At 43.6% G+C, this 22,229-nt stretch overlaps 1 protein-coding gene and 1 long non-coding RNA gene across 2 annotated transcripts in view; one reads left to right on the top strand and one right to left on the bottom strand.

The window, feature by feature from the left end:
- The window catches only part of LOC148056024 (uncharacterized), a 52,890-nt gene that overhangs the window by 18,845 nt on the left and 11,816 nt on the right, over positions 1-22,229 (bottom strand). Inside the window, exons 4-5 of the long non-coding RNA XR_015704369.1 lie at positions 19,005-19,106; positions 18,348-18,508 (exon numbers count right to left, since the gene is read on the bottom strand). This is a non-coding gene — a long non-coding RNA (uncharacterized LOC148056024). The remainder of the gene's footprint in view (positions 1-18,347; positions 18,509-19,004; positions 19,107-22,229) is intronic.
- Positions 2,007-21,649, top strand: TTLL10 (tubulin tyrosine ligase like 10). The gene is made up of 11 exons (XM_087755647.1): positions 2,007-2,109; positions 6,728-6,893; positions 7,836-7,954; positions 9,248-9,368; positions 10,018-10,103; positions 10,320-10,491; positions 12,418-12,589; positions 14,385-14,525; positions 15,078-15,194; positions 20,163-20,256; positions 21,273-21,649. The coding sequence occupies exons 1-11, from the start codon at positions 2,007-2,009 to the stop codon at positions 21,614-21,616; spliced, it is 1,635 nt and encodes a 544-aa protein (XP_087611773.1). The 3' UTR covers positions 21,617-21,649.

A 22,229-nucleotide genomic window follows, 5' to 3' on the forward strand; every position in this document is an offset into this window, starting at 1 on the left:
AGCAGAAGACCTGCTCTTGGCTGAGAGGAAGACTTCTGCTTTTGGTGTTCAACACCGCAGCAGGGACAACTGAAAGAGGGACATAAAACTAAGTATCTCCTCAGCATGATGAGGATTTCTTCACATGTGTTTTTCAGCTTGAGCCTTACTCCTTTCCTGACCGGTGCATTCTGAGTGCAGGAGAAAGCACTGTAAGACTCCTTACTGCAACCGGACTAGCAAATGCAAACCTCCCAGAACAAAAACCACCACTCACCCTCCCTGCTCCCCACTCCACGTGTCCCCTCTTTCTCTACAGCTCCACCCAGAGCAGTCTTTGCTCCGTGCGCTGTGCTGGAGTCATGACCCTAACCTAAGTCTAACAAATCCCCACCTTAAAAATGCTTCTCAGTTGGTTCCGTGTCAGGATGCCTCCCCGTCTGACGGCGAGAGTGGTGCTAGAGGAACAGCTTCTTATTCCCTGTCACTCTCCAGGGGATCTTACAGCTTCATTCTACTGTCTGGCAAAAGCCCTCTGCCAGACTCTTTTGGGTGACAGCTGCTGTGTATTATGCCAACCTACACTCCTTACCTTCCACTGGAGCCTGAAAAAACCCTTTTTCCCCCTAATTCCCCTGGTGGCTTTGCCAGACTGAGGTTTAGAGAAAGGCAGGTGCCCTGAGGTTCCACAACACCTGTCCTTCTCTAAAACTCAGATTTTTCGGAGACAGCTTTTTTTTCTTTAATGTGTCATGTCATGGGAAACTGCAGGGGTCTTTGGCCTCCAAATGAAAATAAAACTCCATTCAAACAAATAGAGTTGAGCAGTCCGTCTTTGACTGTGCTACAAAATGAGAACTCCAGTCCCACCCAGGTGCAATTATGCAATTATTACTCAAACTTGCAGACAGAGAACCGGCACTGTAACGCTTTGCGACATGGCCACAGACACAGCGAGTCAGCGACGCTGACCTGCGCGGCTACCTTCCTTGCCTCCCCACTCCAACAAATCACTTTGGGGGAGGACAGTCTTTAACAGGGAATATGCTTTAAATATATCTAACTGTAAACTCAGTAGCTCAATACTACAATTTAGCTTATTGCATTATATCTTCCTACATAAGAACACTTACAGTAACTAGCACTTTTGCATTTGTCCTTCTTACGGACTTCAAACTACACAGTATGTATGCTCCATTTATTTGGTGTTCTTGGACTATTTGTTACTTTCTTGTACGCAAAAGTAGCAAATATATATTTCCCTCTCTAATTCTAGCTGAATTTCAGTTGCCCTGTGCTTGCTAAGGTAAGCATCCTTCCTACAAAATAGTTGCAGCCTTGACCCAGAACAAGTCCTTTTTCACAACTGACTGTTCCAAGCCTGAGACTTGCTAAAAATATTCTGCCTACCCTGTGTCCAACAGTTATTCAGGATTATGGTTTCTGTCTCCAGATAGAATATCTCCTTTGTTGTTTTCATATCCATTGCAATGACAAAAAATGGGTCTCAGCTTTCAAGCTTCCTGAAAAGAAGCCTGTCTTTTATCCCAAGGCGGAACAACTGGAGCCTGATGATGCCGTAGACAAAGAATACCAGATATACCCCAAAACAACACTTGGACACTGCTCCACCATGAGCAGCAGGCTTAGGGAAAGCACCCAGTTGCTTACAGCAAATTTACAAGGCAACCCAAGACCTACACTGAGTGCTATCAAGGGGAAGGAAGCAGAAAGAGCACAAAGATTAGGTACAGAAGCACTCAGATCCCCAGCACAGTCACCAACAAGCTGATCGCTAGAGACCATCCATAAGAAAGTAGAGCCTATGTATTCCCAGCTAAACAACATGTCAAAATAAAGATTCTGAAGAAATGAAAAAAACTGCAGAAGACGGTGAAAAATGGCATCTACAATCAACAGAGCAAATGATGACAAAGAGAAAAATACATCTTACAAACTTTCCCAGATCACTCATGACTCTGGCAAAGTAGCTGACGGTGATCTTTCCTTTTGCAGGCTAGGCTGAGATGGCCTTTGTGCCAACCAAGAGGAAAAAGAACGCCAAATCCATGGTGCAAGGCAGTAACCAACAACAGGCTGGATCCTTATCAGCTGACAAAGGTGAATCTTGTATCCGTGTTTTTAGCTATTAATTGTGCCGAGCCCTTTGACCAGGTTCTCAGTTGATGCCAGTATCAAGGGAGTTATATCTTCTTATACTAGCCAAAGGGCTTGCCACTAATTTATGGCATAAATTGCAGGAGTATGGCATGTAATTTACACCATTTTCATTTAAACCCTGTGAAAATACAAGCCCATCCCTTTGCTTCTAAAATAATTCAAGACAGAAATTATTGATGTTGGCTGACAAATATCTGGTGAAATTAAAATATTTTGTACTAACATTTTAAGTGTTTTACTGAAAACGTGAAGAAAAATACAAGCTATCCATTCACAAGCAGTTCCTCTGAAAAGAAACCATTACTTTTTTATGGAGAGATAATTTGGCTGAAGTGCCACAAATCTTTCAATGACAAAACCATCAGTATTATTTTTCTGATGTATTCGTTGTTGAACTCAGCTCTGTGCCTTGGCAGTAAAAAATATATTCATTTGTTTCAAATGAAAACCTTTTTAATACAGAGGTAACCTGCAGGGCAATGCTTGTCTTTAGAAAGATGATTAGATCATTTAGCTTTCTTAAATGAAAATTTCAGCGAGATTTAAACTCTGTATTCTAGAGAAATCAGTCAGCTACTATTCAGCTAAACCTTCCTTCACGTGGACGAGGGAATAAGGAAGTTCTGTGTTCTAAGCTCTGCTTTTTTCTCCTTCTGGTAGCAAATGACACAAAGCAGACTGCATCTCCCTGCCAGTGTGTTTATCCCCGTCTGCACTGAAAGCAGAGCTGAGATTAGATAGGAGCTTCTTATACAGACACCGCCAACACACAATTCCCAAAGAAATTAATGAGCCGAATTCAAAATTGTCTCAAGCAATGTAATTTACTGGCTGCACCCGGTGTGAAGACAATCTCTGTGTGGGCTCCCTGGAAGGGAACCATACTGTTTAATTTCATGCTGCTAGTTTATGTGACGAGTTAGAAGACTGTGTCCCCAAGGGCTCTCCCCCCTCCCCACCACAAGGACCTACTGGACAGAGAGAGGCTGTTTCACAGGACAACATAGAGCTGAGTTCAGAGGCACAAACTCAGCCTCTGAAATATCCACTCCTTGCTGCAAGGTCTGCAAGCCAAGCCACTCTGCCTGTTCTTTCCTAAGAGCTCAAGTCCCAACAAGCATCTAATCCCACCTCTGATAAACAAGTGAAAAGGGCCTTGCCTGAAATTTATGCAATCAGGCAACGGGAATAACCCCCTCCATCCCTGTCTCTCCTTACCTCTTTAATACTTAGCCATCTAAGGATGCAAAACACACAAACAAATGAAGACTAAGGGGACTCATGCTTAAATAATACGTGTCAAAAGATTCAAAGAAACGAAGGTTCATCTTTAATACTGGGAGATTCCATAATTAGACAGAAAAGAAGATAAAAGGCTCCCACCCCCTGGGTCTCTGTATAAAGATTAGAGAGGGAGAGACAAGTACGTGTTCAGACTAATGGAAGAATACCTTACCAGCACTTCAATCATTGCAGGGTATTTCATGTGTCCATGTCTCAGGATAAATGGGACTGTTTAAAACTGGTTAATTTCTTAGCAATCCAGGCAAGGAGGGAAGTGATAAAAGAGCCAAAAGCTCTCGCAGGAGGTATGAATGAGCAATTAAAAATAGATAAATAAATATTTACATTCCCGTATCAAAGAGTAGCAAGAACAGCACTATAACACACCGTGCTAAGGCAGAGGAGAGAGAGCAGCCTCCCTCATGACAGATACCAGGAGCTGGAGGGGTGGCACCGCTCTGCGGTACAACCTTTTCATAAAATGGATTGGGTCTAGGAAACAGTTGAGCTGTACTACTTTTCTGCGTGTCTTTTAATTTGCCTGACGCTTATGCATAATGCATTAACCCTGTCTTTGAGCTACTTTCAAACAGTTTGTTCAGAACATTTGACTGAGTCGCTAATGACAGTCTCTTCTAGAGAAGACAGAATATGTTATGTTTTCACCTGGTCTGGTGCTGTGATGGCAAAATGGAATAGTGACCAAGGAGCCAGGCACCGCTCTCTGCCGGAGAGTCCTCCCCATCGCAACTGTCCCAGCAAGCGTGGGCTCGGCTCCGCAGAACCAGGAACAGGCAGCTTGAAATCCACTCTGGAAAAAGCTCATTTCAGCTGATTACAAGACATTGCCGAGGCAGCGTTCTCCAGCATGGACGGTGTGCCCTGGCTTGTTTGAACTGGTTGTTTAGTATGGGTTTTTTTGGTTTGTTTTGGTTTTAATTTAAGGAGGAAATTCAAGGCAGGAGTCCAGGGATTAGCACTGATAATGCTGCAGTTTGTAACAACGCTAAGGCTTTTACTGTCAGAACCCTTTGGTGCCAAGTACTCCAGGAAGCAGAAATTCTCGAAGAGTTTGCAGCCTGCTTCCTTTATTCCAAAGCAAACTGAGCCAGGTGTGCGAGCCTGCCGGGAAATTCAGTAACTGTGGCCTGCACCTGTGTTCATAGGTGGAGCGCAACGAAGACATAAAACAAGTGCTTGTAAAATGAGAGATAACCTTTGCTCCACTTAAGTCAAAAGAGTTTTGTCATTGAGATGGAAGTTTTTACTCATGTGATCACGGCATGTACTATAACAAATAACGATAAAAGAACAGTCCAAAGAGTAGATCGCTTCAGTCTTGTCATCTGCTTGCTTCCTGCTCCCTCTTTCCCTGCTACCACCTCATTCCAGCAGGACCAGAACCAGGACAGAGTGGACTTTTTCTTCTGTTCACAGGCTTTACTGTTCCCAAAATTTTTGTGCATAGCCAAGCTGGAGAGAAACCAGAGGCATAGTTTCTCAGCCCCTGGAAGTATTAAGCCTATGTATGGTTTTTGTAGGTTTGGAGCCAGTGATTTGGGTATCAATACCCCAAATGCTAGTTCTATAAATAGTCATAAGCTGTTCTGGAAGCAAGTGCCAGACTCACAATTCCTATGAGTTACCAGCCAAAAAATCAGACCACGAACACAACTCTCTTGCTAAGACCAAGATAATGGACGATAAATTCAGCCATAGTTTTGAGGCTGATGACATCATTGCATCAGATACCACTTCTGAAACCGTATGGTTTGCCCTTTTGAAATCCTTTACCAGCAACCATAGTCAAAATAAAATTTCCCATTACCAGCCATTCTTTCATTCACATCCCAATGTGGTTCAAATTCCCATCTGATAATGTCCTTCATCTCATTTATGTGTTATAACATCATTGATCTGTTTCGAGAACTTTTGAACAACGTGAAGATTGATCAGACAGAAATTGCTCACATAGCATATTTTTTTCCAACAGTACCACAGCATATGACAGTCTAATTGTGTCAGGCAAGACCCTGAACAAGTTTTGCTACTTTAGTTAAAAAAAACCCAAACATTATAAAGCATAGTGTTAGACCTCTTGGCCTGTATCTCTGCCAGGGTGAGATGGTACTTGAGTTGCTTCAGCTGCTTTGAAGCATCTTTATGCTTTAGAACAAGATTGGGGACTGCACTAGAGAATTGTCTGTGCTGTATGAAGAACATCAGAGACCTGAAATATGGACAAAGCATGGGGGTGCCGGGGGAAAAGTCACGCAGTCTCATTTTGCCTTGCAAAAGAAAAGCTTTTGCTATGTATTATACAGGGAAACCTCTTGATAGAGGAAGATCTGGAAGTGATGTTTTCGGTTTAGTTAATCATTCCTAGAAGGCCACGGAGTTAAAGTTCTCCACAACTGCTAAAGCTAGATACAAGCTCTGACATTCTCCTCCACAAATAACCCAGCAGCACTTACTGGTTAGGCAGATCCCATTAGCTTTGGACTGAAAAAAAAATGTTATCCCCTACAAATTCACCAGCTTTTGAGCCCTGGGATCTGAGAGTAACAGAACCACGGCAAACCTGACATGATTAGTTACCAGGGTGAAGCAGGGTGTTTCCCATTCCCACCCCTTCGGTCGCTGTCACCACAGTTTACGTGTGCCATTCCACTGGGTGGCTGCCTGTCATGGGGAGCTCCGAGCTGTCACATCCTGGGCTTGTCAAAATTCTTACAGGCTTTAACAGTTGAAAGAACATCTGTTTCGATGTATGGTGTATGGCTAACACTTTTTAGGAAGCTCTTCTTGCCCTTCTCCCTTTGTATCTCCACGCCTCTCGAGACCTTGCAGTCTGTCAGGCTCTCCCATAGCCACCCGCAGCGTTCCGTCGGGATAGCTGGAATGATTTGTGCGCAGCTTAGGGCAGAACTGACAGCAACCTAGCCAAAATACCTGAGAAAGTCCTGTGAAGCAGAGGCCTGCCAAGTAAGAGGATGCCATTTAGCACTAACAGACTAGGGCTGACTGGAATGTTCCCTTCTACTCCATATTTTATTATATTTCCTCTGTTTTCCACTTAATATACCACGGTACCTGCTACCAGGTTACATTAGCAATAATTTCTGAATTGTTTTAAGACAATGCCGCTAGTGATGGCTATAAAACCAACTGAAGCGGTCGTTTACCTTACAGCATTTTCCTCTGTAACAGCTGTCTTTCTAGATGTGGATTTTATGGAGAAGATCCCAGATCATCTGAAGTTTCTTAATTTCCGATTTTGCAGCTACTTCTGTCAACTCTGAAGTGGAGCCTGACAAAGCCAAGTCTAATAAGAATAGTACACAGGGTAAAGCTTACCCTCAAGAAAAACAGCCAGAAGAAGAGATACCACAAGTACTAATGGGACCAGGACCATATTTTTATATCAGTGGATCTAATGGAGCTGGGCTGTAAGTAGGTCTCGGCAGACTCCTATGAACAGTAGTATGATTATATATGAAGTCATGCAATGTTATCCATTATCCATTGGCTCAAATAATTTTCCTTTTATTTGCTGTCTTTTTGGAGTGGTACACTTGGGGAACCGTTTAAAGATAATTCAAATAGCCAGTATCCACTGGAAGGCCCCCTGCGGTGAAGTAGCTAACTACTGTATCTTTGCAAAAAACCTAAATACTTCTATTTGTTTAATGAAAATTTCTCTGTTGGGACTGTTCAGAAATCACTTAGCCACACCATGTAGCAAATCTGCTAGCATCATCCCTAGAGCTAGGAACTGCTGTTGCTGATCAACATGCTGTTGTGCTATATGTAAAACAAGCGAAAAATAAGAGATTTCTGCCCAAGAAAAATTGTCAGATCAGAAGTTCCATTCATTCCTTTCGGAGTTCTCTCCAGCATATTGGCATTCTCTCTAGATGCTGTCACCAGCAAGCACCACAGAATCTCTGCTGCAAACAGCACTTTCTTGCTATGTTTCCATAGTTTTGTCTACGAACAGCTTTTTCTATCGCTACTTGTCATCACTCCCTAAACTCCGCAGTGGAGAGGCTCCTTATTAAGACTGGACCCTGAACGTTTCTATTCCATGGGTACCAGTTGCATCCTAACTGGAAAAACCCTGCTGAAACGGTACAAGCTCTCATCAGAGCTGCTGAATCACAATGTTCTTAGCATCCTCAGTTCCTCCCCCCATCCCCTCAAGTTCAGAGCACCAGGTCCACTAGCAGCCATTCTAACTAATGCTTCCCATCTTATCCCCCACCCAGGGGCTTCTGGGCATGTTAGGTCAGGTTCCCAGAGAAAATTGTTAGGAGTTCAAGGGATAGGAGCTAACTAAGTATTTGTTAATAGAAGGGAGGCTACTTTGCTATTTTGTTTTCCATATGCAGTGTGAGCATCTATTGCCAGAGCAGAGGCTGGCAGCGTATCTATGACAACAGAAGAGAGGATTATGCACTGAAATGGTGTGAAATCAAGTGCCAAGAGACCTATTACCATTTCAAAGAAGGTAGAGGTGCCTGTGGGCCTTGAGGGGGAGAGGGAAGTGGGAAAAACTTGAGAATGCTGGCCTTGTGACTCCCAGGGCAGAGGAGGTCACCTGGGGGTAGGAGAAACAGGTAACCTCAACTTCTTGGCAGCCCTCAGAGGGGACATCAGAGCTGGATTGCCATGGTGATTAAAGAAAGGGTTTTAGACAAGAAAACAGCTTTGGGAGAAAGGATACCATTGAAATGAACTAAGTATAGTGAAATGAGCAGTACAGAGATTTAAACACAAACCAGCACAATCACTTTTGAAATGTGGTTCTCCCTCTTTGGATTTGAGCACAGGCTGCAATAGGACGGACGCGGTACCGTAGCAGAGGAACAGCACGTAGCCTGCTTGGCATCTCTCAAGCACTAGTCTAGGCCCTGCATACAGAGAGTGCCTCACATTTAAAGATGCTCCCCACAGTGGAGGTGGGGAGAGGAGAAAAGGAAGGAAGGGTGCACTTGAAGACAGAAGTAAAATAAGCCCACGATGGGTCACCCCACACGTCCCAGGCCCAGCTCTCTCTATCTAGGGAGAACAAAGTCGCTAAAAGCCAAACTACTCTGCTGTATCAGCAAGCAACTTTTTGAATTGTGCTCTGCCCTTCGTCTCATCAGTGCATCCTGACTTCACAGGGCCCATCCAGCTTTCCCACCAGAAAAGCATAAAATCAAGGACTCCCACAGCAATGCCCCTGGCTGGCACCCTCAGAGCAGTACTTTGCATAACGAACACAAAACTCCCTAAGCACAGCCCCTGGGGCAATTCTTTTACTTCTGGGAGCTGGTCAAGACCAGCGCCCTGGCAAGCCTGAGCATCCCGGCACCGAGCCGCGGGCATTCCTCTGGCAGAGGGAGCGCGTTATCACCTCCCTACCAGCCATGTACAGCAGCCACCTTTCCCCTCCTGCCAGCTCTGAGGGCAATGTGGTGGCTATTTGTCAGGCTGCACCATACAGCGGCTGGCCTCATACAGCGGTGCAGATAGGCTATCCTTCAATGCAATTCTGCAGCTGGAATGGTGTGACGGCAGTGGCACCTTTGGAGCGGGCAAGGGATGCACTATTTCGTGAAGCCCCATCAGGTCAGTCTGTTCTGCTACAAGGTTGGACAGAAACACATTTACAGCAAGTGATTTACTGCTCTGGGAGTTGTCACTACTGCCTTAAAGAAAATGGGTGAAAGTCAACAGTGATAAAGTCAGCTTCATCCTGCAGATTGTGCCGCATGGGACAGTGAGGGCAAGCTTTTTTTTTTTTTCCCTCATACAGGTGAACAGCTTCTCTATCAGATTCCCAACAACGGAGTCCTCACCAGTAAGACAGGGCTTTTATGCTGCCTGAGAGAGCAAGAGCGGGTGATGAAAAAGATCAGTAGGAGCTCTAATTCCAAGTAAGAACTCTTGCCTCTTTGAACCTTGACCAGAAACATGCCAACAGAAAGTGAGAGCACAGAAACAAAGGACCAGTTTCTTCTGGATGCATAACAGTGCAGGATACAAAGCACAGGAGGTCTTACTTATTTCTTATCTTCTAGAAAAATCACTTTTTTTCCAGAAGTACATATATCAGAGACAGAATTTCTTCTTTTTCTATGTCTGGAGTTGTAGGAGTGCCAGGTCCCTCAAAGACAACAGTCATAGTAATTCCCCTGGTTTTGGGTACATTGTCCTACTGGAAAGGCCACAACTTCTTGTGCCATAGACACTATAAATATAAGAGAAGCTTATTGGCATTTTTGCTTCTATATTTTTGACCTACCAAAAAAACAAATGGCAATCCTGCACCATGGCTACCTGCAACCATCTCAACTGGTTTTCAAAAAACTGAGCATATGAAGAATGCCTTAAGCCTAACGTATATTCTTGAATGCTTATGGAATGAAGTAGCTGAGCAAAAACATACAACAAACACACACCTGTCTACTAGCAAGAAAAAAAAAAACATTTCTTAAGTTTCTACTTGCAACCAGCCCTTCTGAAAGTAACAGAGGAATGAACATGTTGGATAGGGTTTTCAACTTGTTTTTGATTCTCCCATAGGTTACTGAAGATGGAAGAATTCTTCCCAGAATCTTTTCGCCTGGACTTAAAAGATGAGAGAAATGCCTTTTTTCAGCTTTGCAAAGGTGAATTGTCTTAATCATGGTAGCAACCAATTTAAATAGCTGTGTGATCCTCTAAAATGTTCATAAAAGTACACACAGTAATAATAATTGATATCTATATGCATGTGTATGCATATACATACAGACACGTTCAATTGAGCAGTTTTCAGAGCCCACTAATGGGCACGTCAGTGTTTCATACCACACACGTTACTATAATAGACTCATTCTCTGCAGAAGAACAGATTTGGATCTGCAAACCAAGTTGCTCTAACCAAGGTCGAGTAATTTTCCTGCTTAAAAATCCAGCTGCTGCGAACACCCTTCAAGCCAAGCTCCACAGCGCTGAGGAATACCTACTCAATAAGAGGGTGCAACGCAAGGCTCCCCAGGCAAGAATAGTGCAAAGGTAGACATTGAAGCCTGGGAATTCATGTGTGAGTAGTGTGCTTGATTAAGCACACTGGCCTCAGAGAGCTGAATTGTTCCATAGGTATTTAATGTGGTTACACCACATCTCATCAACTTATGAGATTTCATTTTGTGGGAGAGAGGCTATTTCTCTGGTTAGTCTGTCTTGCATCCGCACTTCAGTTATTTCAGGTAGATCTTTGTCATCAGAAAGATTTGAGTTTACCTTTGTCTGGAAATGTAAGAATGACTTCAAAAGGCCAGATGCTACAGTTCTGTACAGGAATGCTATACATAAAGCCCTGTGCAAAGCAATTTAAATTAGATATTATCCCAGCTTCTTATACAAAGCTAGCATTTTACAAATTGTACAGCTACAATACCTGCTCCATGCAATCTAATAAAGCCTCCCAAATATCTTCTTAACTCTGCCTCAATGCTGCAAAAGTCTATACCTCAATCAACAGGCAGTGGCTAGAATTTTGGGTTAGGGTTGTTTTATTTTTTATTCCTTGCATGAATAAAAGAATCATGAAGGTTCTTTGTAGAATATATACCCTCTCAGCCACCGCTAGAATGTTTTGTAGAGTAGCAGAACAGCAGAAAAAGGAAGGGAAAAATAAGGCAGCAGAAGCCATGAGAACAGTTTCAGCTACTGAACGTTACTTGCTTACTCTTACACAACTCACTTGACTTCCCTTTGCCGCAGTGTCCCTCCCTCAATTGAGGAATGCATTATAATTAAATCACTTCAGTGCTTTGAGATGAGTGAATAAAACTTTCAAAGAGAAATGCAAAAAAGATGTTTTCATTATTTATCCTAGGAGCTGCAGTTCCCAGATGCCTTTGATGTGCACAGCTAGGCATACAGGGCACTCTAAACTTCAAGGTGCCCATGCATGCATGACATTGCCTGGCATTCTCATGACATGCCAGCAATGACAACGTGATACACTCGTGACAACGCTGTTGTATTGGCATGGCAAAACCACATTTTGCCACGTAGGGATCGCTGCATGTCCTGACAAAGCGATGATACCAATTCCTTACACTGACCCTATGCCACGTCCCTGACATTCTGCTATCACGGCTTGGCACCTTTACCTTGCAAGAGAACCCAGTGCACAGCAAGAGCTGCCCTAGCCAAAGCAAGCAGTAGTCTCTGCTTACGTTCATCCAAACATTTCTTTTCATAACAAAAGGAGTGGTTGGCCTCATTGAAAAGGGTAGGAGAGATTTGTAAAATGGTAAATGGAATGATGATCTTACAGGCTTTCTGCAATAGGCTGGTCTGTGTTTACGCAGCAGCCAGTATATGGAGCAAAACAACGACTGCCTGACAAAATTAGACCAATAGGTGGTCTTTGCCATGGACAAGCAGCAGTGTCAGGGGAAGAAGTGGTTGGACCCTATGTTAGATCTCATCTTGATTTCTATTAGTGAGAATGGCTTATGCTCTGAAGAATGAGGCTCCATATTCCATTGAAAACTGTTGTTAGCATTGACTGTTTTAACAGCATATCCTTGTTATTTATGTAGACATCCAGCAAGCTTTGATGATAAAGGGAAACAATTCCCAGATTACATCACTCTGGCAATAAAAGCAATGGTGCTGTATGAAGGGCTCTTTGTGTTCACACATAAACTTTGTATATTCTCCAGTAAATATTAGTAAATCTTTAATTACCTCCCACTCCCAAGACTCTGCACAGCTTCTATTCCTCTTGAAAGGAGCTGGTTTTGGCATTTCTAACCTCTCCTACGAGCGCCCTCTGCTGCCATTCACCTTAAAACCAGTGTTGAAAAAGGGACAAACTGGTTCCTTCTGTGGTGTGAAATGAACGGTGGGGTTTTGTGTGAGCTTTGAATTGCCAGGTATTATGGCTACTTGTTGGTGACGCCTGTTGAAATACTGCCCTGACAGGTATATTCACCAGCCTCTGCTCCTGGAAGGGAAGAAGTTTGATGTCCGATCTTACCTCCTCATTGCCTGCACAGCACCATATGTGGTATTTTTTGCCCAGGGTTATGTCCGGTTGACCTGTGTCAATTATGATGCTGCTTCTGATGATCTGACTGTTCATCTGACCAATCAGGTAAACTAAGCGCACTTAGCTCAGAAGAAGGGGAGGGTGCAGTTGACAGAGATGGGAAGCAAAAAAGACTTTCAAAGGGCTAAAAATGCATGCCTCCTGCATGCCAAATCCATGCACCCAGGAAATGGACATGGGCCTATGGTCAGGCACGGCGACAAGGCTGAACAGAAGCAGCACCAGATAAGGTTCTGTTCTCTGCCATGGACCAGTTCTCTGCTTAACCTGACAATTTCTTTCCCTGGACCTCTTTTTCCTGCCATTATTCTCTAATGTATCTGTAAACCATAAACTTCTTGGGGCAAGAAGCCTTTGATTGCAGCTACCTAGCACAAAGGAGCCTGGCTAAGGGTTTTACTGATCCCGGTGTGCTTAAACACAATAATCATAATGATATAAGATGCAGAGGTGTTCTTCAAGAACCATCATTCTTAAATCTCCATCTTTGCTTGCCTTGCTTCTCAAATGAGAGCTGTAACAGAACACGACTGTTCTGGCTTGTACCCCCATACATCTCTGGTCATACAAAATAGAAGCCTGCCTTGCTCAGATCTACCTGCGTTTTTGCTTCAAATGAGGCCCTTCAGTAGTAGGAACTGGCCCTGAGGAAAGAGAATTAAAAGAATCGGAAGGAAGAACACAGTTTGCTTTCAAAGCCGTCCTCTCCTCGCAGTGTCACGCTGTGTTCTGAGAACTAGGAAAATACACATTAGAGAGGTATCAGACAAGCCCACTTCAGTTGGAGTTTTACAGTTCCTGTGAAAGTGCAGCTCAGGACAGCACCTTAGAGCTGCTTGCTGCAATATATGCTATTATCAGTGTGCCACTTGTTTTCCTGGAATAGTTTGTTTGCTCAGCTAGAGAGCTATCCACACGGGAATTCAGGTGCTCGGGTGGGATCCCATGGCACAAGTGATATTAAACAAAGGACAGGTGTTTATTAGCAGAACATAAATTATCTGGGTTCCTGCTGGGAGGAGGGAAAGGAAATTTGCAGGAGCGGCTGGTAATAGGCCAGGCTTCTTCAAATTACTGTTGATTCTGCTCTCATTCCCTTCCTACCCTTTCATCCCACCTGGGATCAGCCATTTTCCTACTGTATTTCCAAAAGACAAGAGGCAGCAGAGGCAGCATCACTAACCAGAAGCTTTGCAGCCTCACGGTAACCGGACCACAGATGGAGCTGCGGCCAAGCCCAGCTGTTTCACAGGGAAAGGGGACTTGCCTTTGATGGAACAATGTAAATACCCCATTATTGATAAGCTCCAGCTGACACAGGGGTTAATGAGACAGAGGAAGAGAGAAGCCCTCACCTTGGTTTCCTCTGAGGATACATTCATACATCTCTCCCAGATGTACTCTCCTCTAGGAGAGTACTAGGCAGATAGACACTGGAACTGGATTTAGTCCAAAGAATATCACAACTATGACTTGAAAGCACCTCTCCCTGTCTGCCAGTTGGTCCAGACATATCATACATACATATACACACACAGAGAGAAAACACTGCTTTGACAGAGACCTTGGGTGATGGTCTCTACAACGTCCGTGTGGGTCAGGCACATTTCTGCCTGTGGCAGTGCTGTACAACGGGAGTCAGCACATTTGCTCAGGTTTAGCTCTGCTAGTGAGGGGCTCCATTCCCTCCACCTCCATAGCTTGATCCTGGGGTTCTTCCCAGCTCCAGAGGCCTGGAACAACTCAGGGTGGTTGGATGTCTGCCAGGCAAGCCGGTTCCCGCTTACTCTTCACTGCCAGAAATCTAATCCTCCCCGTGCTCTCTTTCCCCACCTCTCAGTACATGCAGAAGAAGAACTCCCTGTACAGCCAGCTGAAAGACGAGACAGTTTGGCGGATGGAGCACTTCAACAGCTACGTTAATGAGAAGTTCAGAAAATCCAATGGCCTCCCCAAAGACTGGGTTTTCACTGTGTTTACTGTAAGTGCAAGCAAGTGTATGGTGTGCTAGTCTGCCTAATTAGGGTGACAGAAATAGGGAGAAAACCCGTCCGTGCACTGGAGCCCCCAAGGAAACAGATACACTGAGTGAGAAGGTATTGATGGTCCCATAGTAACCATTTATCTGCAGATGCTAAACACAGAAGTGAAGACACAAAGAGTTTAATTTTAATAAAATGGGTAAACTGCTGAGAAAGAGAGTGTGAATGTAAATTCGAGCTATAAAAATGCAATTATGGTCTTCACATTTGTGGCCCAATGCTGTGGTCCTGCATTAAAAAATAATACACATTAGAGACCTCTCCAGCCTGACAGGCCTTAGCCTGAAAAGGGACTACACTTTCAGTGGTCTCTTTCCTGTCTGACTTGGTCTCACCCTTCACTTTCCTTCCAAGTCTAGAGAGGAGCTCTGCTGGAGGCAGGGGAAGAAAAACTGTCCCTAAAGCAAGAGGACACCTATGACTTACGGTGACTCCCATGCCCTTGGCATTCACCATGACCAGTTACCACCCTTTCCTGTCTTCCGTTTCAGAAAAGGATGCAGCAGATCACGGTGCAGTGCTTCCTGGCAGCCAAGCACAAACTGCATCGCAAACTCGGCTACTTTGATCTCATCGGCTGTGACTTTTTAATTGATGAAAACTTTAAGGTACGAATGCAATATCGTCCCATACTAATTAAGATATTGGCCAGATGCCTAATGCCAGCAGTATAGCATGGCTGACACAGGCTCTGGTGCTAGGAACTAAATAGAGCATTCAGTCAGGCAGCTATGAAGTGCAGGATTCATTTTCTTCTCCAGTTCCATTGTCCAGCATCAAGACATGGCACCTGTATTGCCCGCACATTTACTGCACAGAGAAACCCTGGCATTAACAGCTCAGGATGGGAAGAAAAGTACTTACTGCAGCTGAAACTGTTCTGTGCAGAATTTCACAGGGAAGCTGAGTTCATAGCGAAAAGTATGGGCATTTTAATGCCCACTCAGTTTTTTCTTTCTCCAGAAACCAAACACGCCAGATGATCAGCCAGCATAAGTCAGTGTGTAATGCCTCTAACATCACATGAAGTATACTGATTTACACTAGCTGAGTATCCATCAAAGGCAACGAAGAACTCACCCTCACCATATTCAGCATCAGCATCTCCATGTTCACCGCATGTCCACCATTTAGCAATAGGTCAGCCCACTGAGTCTATAAAATCCGCTAGAATTACCATTCAAACTTGTAAAGACTGAAAGAAACAGACAAGAAAAGGCAGAAGAAAGGAAAAAGGAAATATTAAATACAGTGATTGAGGTGCTTTCAATGCAGCACAGTCCTTCAAAACCACCTGGCCTAAACATAACAGAAAGCCATCTGGTAGATGCTGCTGTTGCTAAAGCAGAAAGGAACTCCAACGTATTCCAGCAAAGGGCAGTGGGAACAGCAAACCCTACGAAAGAATGGAATTAATGTATGCAGCAGTGGGTAAGGCACCCGAACAATGGACTCCTTTGTACAGGCAAGGGAGAGTAAATGGCAAAGACAGAAACTGGTGCTTCTCAAATTTCAGTGGGAATTGTCTTTTGCAATGTTGGCATGCAAAGCCCTGGCTGTGTAAACTTTAAGTCGAACAGAAGATCCAGTATCACTCTATTGTGGTAATTCCTACGTGGCTAGTTAAAAACTTCAGCGTTTAAAGACCATTACATCCCCATGTATTTTATACATGGAGAGATAAACAAAATCTGTTTCTTGACAAGTATTGTCTATAAGAATGATGAGGATTTCTGGACACTTAGTCCAGTGGCAGAACCTGGAACTCCCCTTTGAGAGAGAGCAATGTGGAAATTTAGGCATTTATTTAGCATAGGCTTGTCCATGTTTTCTTGCCCTTGCTGAGGAGCAACAAACCTACTTTTTTATTGGCGCACTGCTGCATCAAGAGACACCTGTACACTCCCTGCAGAGGCAGTGTACAACAGCTGGATGCAGGACTGACAGCTTCAACCCACAGTTCACACTGGTCAGTGCAGCAAACTCCCAGTTTTCTGTGGGCTGACATTACAATTCCTGGTCTGACATCCTGTCCTCTCCACCTGGAGTACACAACAGACTTATTCTCCCTGTCATCCTATTTCATGACACGTGTAGAATCTGCTTTATGCTGATTTAACATGGTCTTATACGTTCAGTCCTATAGCTCATTGTGCCTTTCCCTCTTCCTTGTTTGTCTGAGATATAAGTGCCCCCAGCATCTTTCCTAATAATTCTTGAAGGCCCTGCAGCATCCTGATTCAGTCTTTGGAAGGTGGTTTTCCTGCCTCAGAGCTCTTAGAAGCACAGACTATGGAAGCAGGGCCTGCTGAGAAACCACAGCTTTCTGTAGAGCTCTGCATATTCATTTGTAAGCTGAGAAACGAATGAAGTACTTGAAGAGGAGAGGAAGCAAAAGTGACAGTTGTGGTTTTGCTGTTGTTGGCTTTTTTCCTACTGTTTTTTGGAGCTTCCTTATGCTGCATTGTAAATGCCTAAGTCACTACACAGCTTAGGACAGTGTTATTTAAATGCTCAAGGAACCTGTTTTCAGAAAGCATTGCATCAGCCGAGCAAAAGGGCTTCTCTCCAGAGGTATGCCGGGAAGACAGACGTGCAAATTTTTTATCAGCCATAAATGGATTCAGCTATCTATCAGTAGAGAACAGACTGAACACAGATAAGCCATTTGCCAATTTGTGATAGATCTACATAAACGAAGATAACACTCAAATCCCTAGTTAAAGCAGGGACGGTTCCTTTGATTTGAATGACATAGCTTTTCATTCACCCCAGGAGTATGAGGTACCACATGGATACTGTAGACTTGGTTGTGCCCACTCCAGGTCACGATGATAAAAAAAATCTGATAAAAGCTTATAAAATACTGTGGAAAAACAGAACCCCACTGCCTTAGCCCGTGGTCTCCACTATTGCTAAGCGGGTCCCTCTCTGGGTCGGCAACATCTGAGTAGCCCTTCCAGTGCTTGGTTTGTGACTGTGCATGTGGCTTCAGCTCTGCCCACACAGGACACAGATCAAGTTATTTTATTCCTATTTCTGACTGGTATTTCAGTGCTGCTTAAAGCTCCAGCCAAAGGTCAGGCTCCCTGGACACCACCTGCTACACAAATGCAGAACGAGACAGCCCTGCCGTGGATAAATTTGGGCTTTGAAGCATGTCACAGCCATCCTCTCTAAGAACAAGTTCTGACATAGAGAGATGTATACACTCCCATTCAGTCTTGGCTATCACATCACTTGGAGCCTCTGGGAGCATGGACTGATGCCCTCTCCCTCCCTGAGACCCCAGCAGGATGTTTAGCTTCTACCTGGAGAGCTCCAGCAAAGAACCACACAATTAAATAAAATGGTTTTTTGATCAGCAACAGAACAAAACTTCGGCTCAGTCATGCATTTCCTGCACATCACAAAGTCTTACCTCTGCCCGTGTTGGCAGGGAAAGGACCCTTGAGACAGGTCTTACGCTGGCTGTTAGCCGCTATGTCAACGCCTGACAGAGCCTAGTCTCGTCACCCAATGCTCCTTTGAAAGACACTGAACTGCTGCCATAAGGATTGTTCTACAGCAATGAGACTACAACAGTGATTTAACTAGATGAAAATAAGAAGTATTCAGCAGATGCTAATATTGCATCTAGTACTATTCAAAGAACAAGAAATGAGGCCTCAGATCCTGGTGTAATGCAGGATCTGGCTGCAGTCGGCATGTTGTTCAAGAACCTACGGACAAATCCTACTATGTAAAGTTTTTAAGCCTACCTGTGATGTCTTGACAGAGCAAGTTTAAGATGTGAGAGAACATGGAGTTGTGCTGGCAGGCTGCAGGGAGCAGGAACCTCTTCATCCCCGAGAAACATCCAGAGCAGCACTTCTGACCAAAGCCACAGGGCACTCGTTATTGTTCTCATCACTTGAAAAGCCTGAAGAGAAGGCACAGTCCGTGGTTAGGAAGTAAGGACAGACATTCTGGGTTTTGGTTTCCTTTCTTTGTCATATGTTTGCTAGGAAATTTTGAGCAAGGCATGTGCATGCCAGATGTGGGGAGAAGCACAGGAATTTCACTCCACGTGAAATTCCCCTGAAAGTTACAGATATTCACACAGATATGGTGAATCTTGGCCTCATTCTCTGTGCTTTTCCTGAAACAGAACAAGGGGCATTTATTAACTTGCCCTGGTTGTTGAGAGGTTAAGAGCATTTAAAAACTGAGAGACATTCAGATAGGACAATAATGGGGACTGCAGAAGATGAACAGCATGATAGGTGTCACAGAGAACTTTCTTACTCCTGTTTGCCAGTTTTATTTGTTTTGAAGGAGAAGAAACCAAAATCTAATCAAGACAATTACGAAGGTTCATTGAGTTTGTCTGTCAGCACAAAATCTTAAGAACTTTTAATTGGAAAAAGAGCACTTACTCAGAAGAAGAATGAGTTTGCCGGCAAAAATGTATGTAACTTAGGTGCCCTCTGTTGGCATCTGCAAAGCAGGTTTTTTTGAGCAGCCATTCCAGTTCTCCTCTGGAAAAAAAAAAAAGACATTTCACTATCCTCACTTACCAGTCTTTTCACTTGTTTAATAAAGTATTTCAAAGAAGTGAAAATTATTGTTGTATTCTATTCTCAGCAAAATACAGTGCCAAAGTGAAGGCTATCATGTCACCAAAATCTACCAAACACTCAGACTTCATTTCACAGGTACTTGCAAGCAAATTCATTGCTGCTTCAGAACAAAAAAGAAAGATTTTTTTTAAATTATTTTTTTTTAAATCAATTAAAAGGGAGTACAATTCTTCTGGGGCTGTTACATGATTAAATATCCTTCCTTATAAAATGCTGAATAGTTCCTACATCTGTTATATACAAGACGCAGCACCATATGGTGGAGGCAGGAAGCGAACAGATGAGTTTCTCTCACTACAGGGAAAAGAAATAGTAAACAGAATTACATGCAAGTCCATTGTTTGGTTTCACACAGGTTTGTAAGTAAGTGGACCATCACATTCTGCAGCTTGGAGCTTCAGATCTTGGCATTTCAAAGGGAAATGGAGATGAGACTAGTATAGATATGTAAAATCAGTATCTTACATGGCTTCTACCTGCAACTAAAGTTTACCCAGGAAATCAAGGCCAAGGGTTCATTGAAAACTCAGCGCCACGTTTGCTTAGTTTTGATCCCATGTACATCTCAAATCAAAATGATTCCTAGATTCCTTATAACTTTATTTCATGGTATCCAAAAAACTCAACTAGAAATTCTTACGGAAACTGGTATGTTAAGAAACACAGTGCCTTTACACACCTATAGAGCAAGGGTTAATCTAAAGAGCATCAGCTGGAGACACAAAATAACATGTAGTGTTGTTCTCAAGTACGTAAATGTATGCAAAAAGGGATTTTGTGTAATTCTTCCAGTGCTTATGAAAATTCTGTCCTGCCTGCATTCTGTGTTATGGGATTTTGTTGGCATTTATTAGTACTCCTACCCCTCAAGGTGTTCACTAAGTCAGGAAAAGGGCATTGCTCTGCCTCTAAGGAGACCCAGCCTGTTTCCTGACTGGCATTCATCTTTTCTAGGTCTGGCTTCTGGAGATGAATGCCAACCCAGCGTTGCATACCGACTGCAAGGTCTTGAGAGACATCATCCCCACTGTAGTCTACGAGAGTCTCGGTATGTGAACAAGTCACAGGGTGGCCACCAGCAGAAAATCATATCGCTCCATTACTTTTCAGAGGAAAGACTCCTGTCTATACCAGTTGTGGGTCCAAAACAGTCTTTGAATAGAAATATCTCACTGCTGAGTTTATAAGCAATTTAGAAGGCACTGAAAATTGTAATCCATGCAGACCCAGAAAAGCTACCGTCTTTTTAGCCAGGCGCCCATTAGAAAGAAACAAGTGCTTAATTTTTTTTTGTTGTTATAATCATTTTTAAGAATGTTTTCTTATAGATTTACATACAAAGGGCTAAATCTTAATACATGACCCTATAAACTGCACCTGCACATTTTTGTCATGCCTGTTGTTCTGAACGTGCAGGAATTTAAGTTGGTTTTTACAGTGTGCCTTACACAGCCATGGCAGTGCTTAAATGCCAGTGTACCCACTGTACTTCACAAATATAGCTGGCAACTGTTACACGAACTATACCAAGGCTGAAAAAATCCTTATGTAGTCTGATATACATTAACTGGAACTGCTCCTGCCTGGAGGACCAAAATCTCTTTCACTCCTGATTTTCTGTGATATCACTGTCTGCATAAGGACACGTAGTAAAGGGAGAGCCTATGTCTGCATGAAGGATAACAGCAAAAGCCTACTTATGCTTACTTTCATAGATACAATTACCTTTCTGTGCATATGGATGTTTATTTTGGGGTGTATTCATATCCTGTAATGCACTGTAAGCAGTTTTACAATATTTTTCCTACCCATTTCCCAAACTGTTGCCAGTGGAGCTGAAGCTGGCTGAAGTGAATACAAGAAAAGTGTGGGTTTGGTTGTTTGTTTTTTTTTTTTAAATTGTCTTAATAGTAATAGTCCACAGGGGCCACAGATCACAGGTTGGAAACCACTTCCCCTCCCCACCCCTCATCTTTCCCACACACACAGCTGCTTTGTGCGCACACACGACAGCTTGGGTGTACGTTAGCATCAGAGTGTTCAGACCATCATCTTCTTTTCCAGATTTGGTTCTCGAGGTTTTCAACAAGCGCCTCAAAGGCCAGAGTATTTTGCCTTTAGAGAGACTCTGCCATTTTGTGCTTCTCTATCACGAGGATGCTGCAGAACTTGGCCAGAAACAACCCTCGAAGCTCAGAAGTGGCCTGTGTACAGGCCGATTTCTGCGGCCACAAACAGGCAGTACCAGCCACGTCGGTCAGCACCCTGCCAAAGTGCTGAAGAAATCTTCCAAGAAGCTTGGTTGCTCTAGAAAAAAGGCTGCCTTGTTGCCCAGAAAGAACCATCAACAAAGTCTCCTAACTATACCGGACGTGCAGCTCTTCGACCGTCGTGGAAGAACCCTCTGAACCATTACAGAGCAAGAGGGCTTTCACAAGTTCAGAAGACATAAAAAGAAAATAAAAGCTAAACTTGTATGTGCTGTGCATGGCCAGCTCCTTTTCACCTTATATAATCGACTTCACCTGGGAAACCAGTAACTATTTCTATACGTTCCTAGTTCTTCTGCAGAAAGCTATACTTTAACCCGCCAGCCAGAAATTATAGGAAAGCTACAGTAAATGACACAACTGTTACCACATTAAAACTCATCCCTTTTAAAAACAACGTTGATTTGACCAGTGCAATCCAGAAACAGGCCAAACTTTTTACATACAAAGTCCTTATACAAAAAGGCAGGGAGAGAAGCTGCAAAGTCTAAGCCTAAGGCTTAACAGTGGAAATGCCCCAGTTTGTCCCATCATTCGTAGCTGTATGTCCAGCTCCCTCCCTCATTAGATCCTCCGTGTCTTGCACGTTTAGCCTTGTTCTATTAAGACTCTCTTTCATTTTTCATTTGGCGGAGTTGACAGCCAAGCAGCACCACACACTTATCGTATCAGGCCACCATCTCAGCAGGAAACAGTGACGCTTGGGGGACCAAGGAGACGGGGAGGGAGGGAGAGAGGTTCAAAACCAACA

The sequence above is a fragment of the Nipponia nippon genome, unplaced genomic scaffold (genome assembly GCF_047370975.1).
Source record: "Nipponia nippon isolate SJK-2023a ecotype South Korea unplaced genomic scaffold, ASM4737097v1 scaffold_19, whole genome shotgun sequence".
Taxonomy (NCBI): Eukaryota; Metazoa; Chordata; class Aves; order Pelecaniformes; family Threskiornithidae; genus Nipponia; species Nipponia nippon.

Bases quoted from the DNA above. Each gene is read 5' to 3' on its own strand.
- TTLL10 (XM_087755647.1), top strand. From the start codon at position 2,007: ATGGCCTTTGTGCCAACCAAGAGGAAAAAGAACGCCAAATCCATGGTG. The intron at 2,110-6,727 runs GTATCCGTGTTT...CCGATTTTGCAG, and splicing joins AGCTGACAAAGGTGAATCTT to CTACTTCTGTCAACTCTGAA. The intron at 12,590-14,384 runs GTAAACTAAGCG...CCCACCTCTCAG, and splicing joins CTGTTCATCTGACCAATCAG to TACATGCAGAAGAAGAACTC.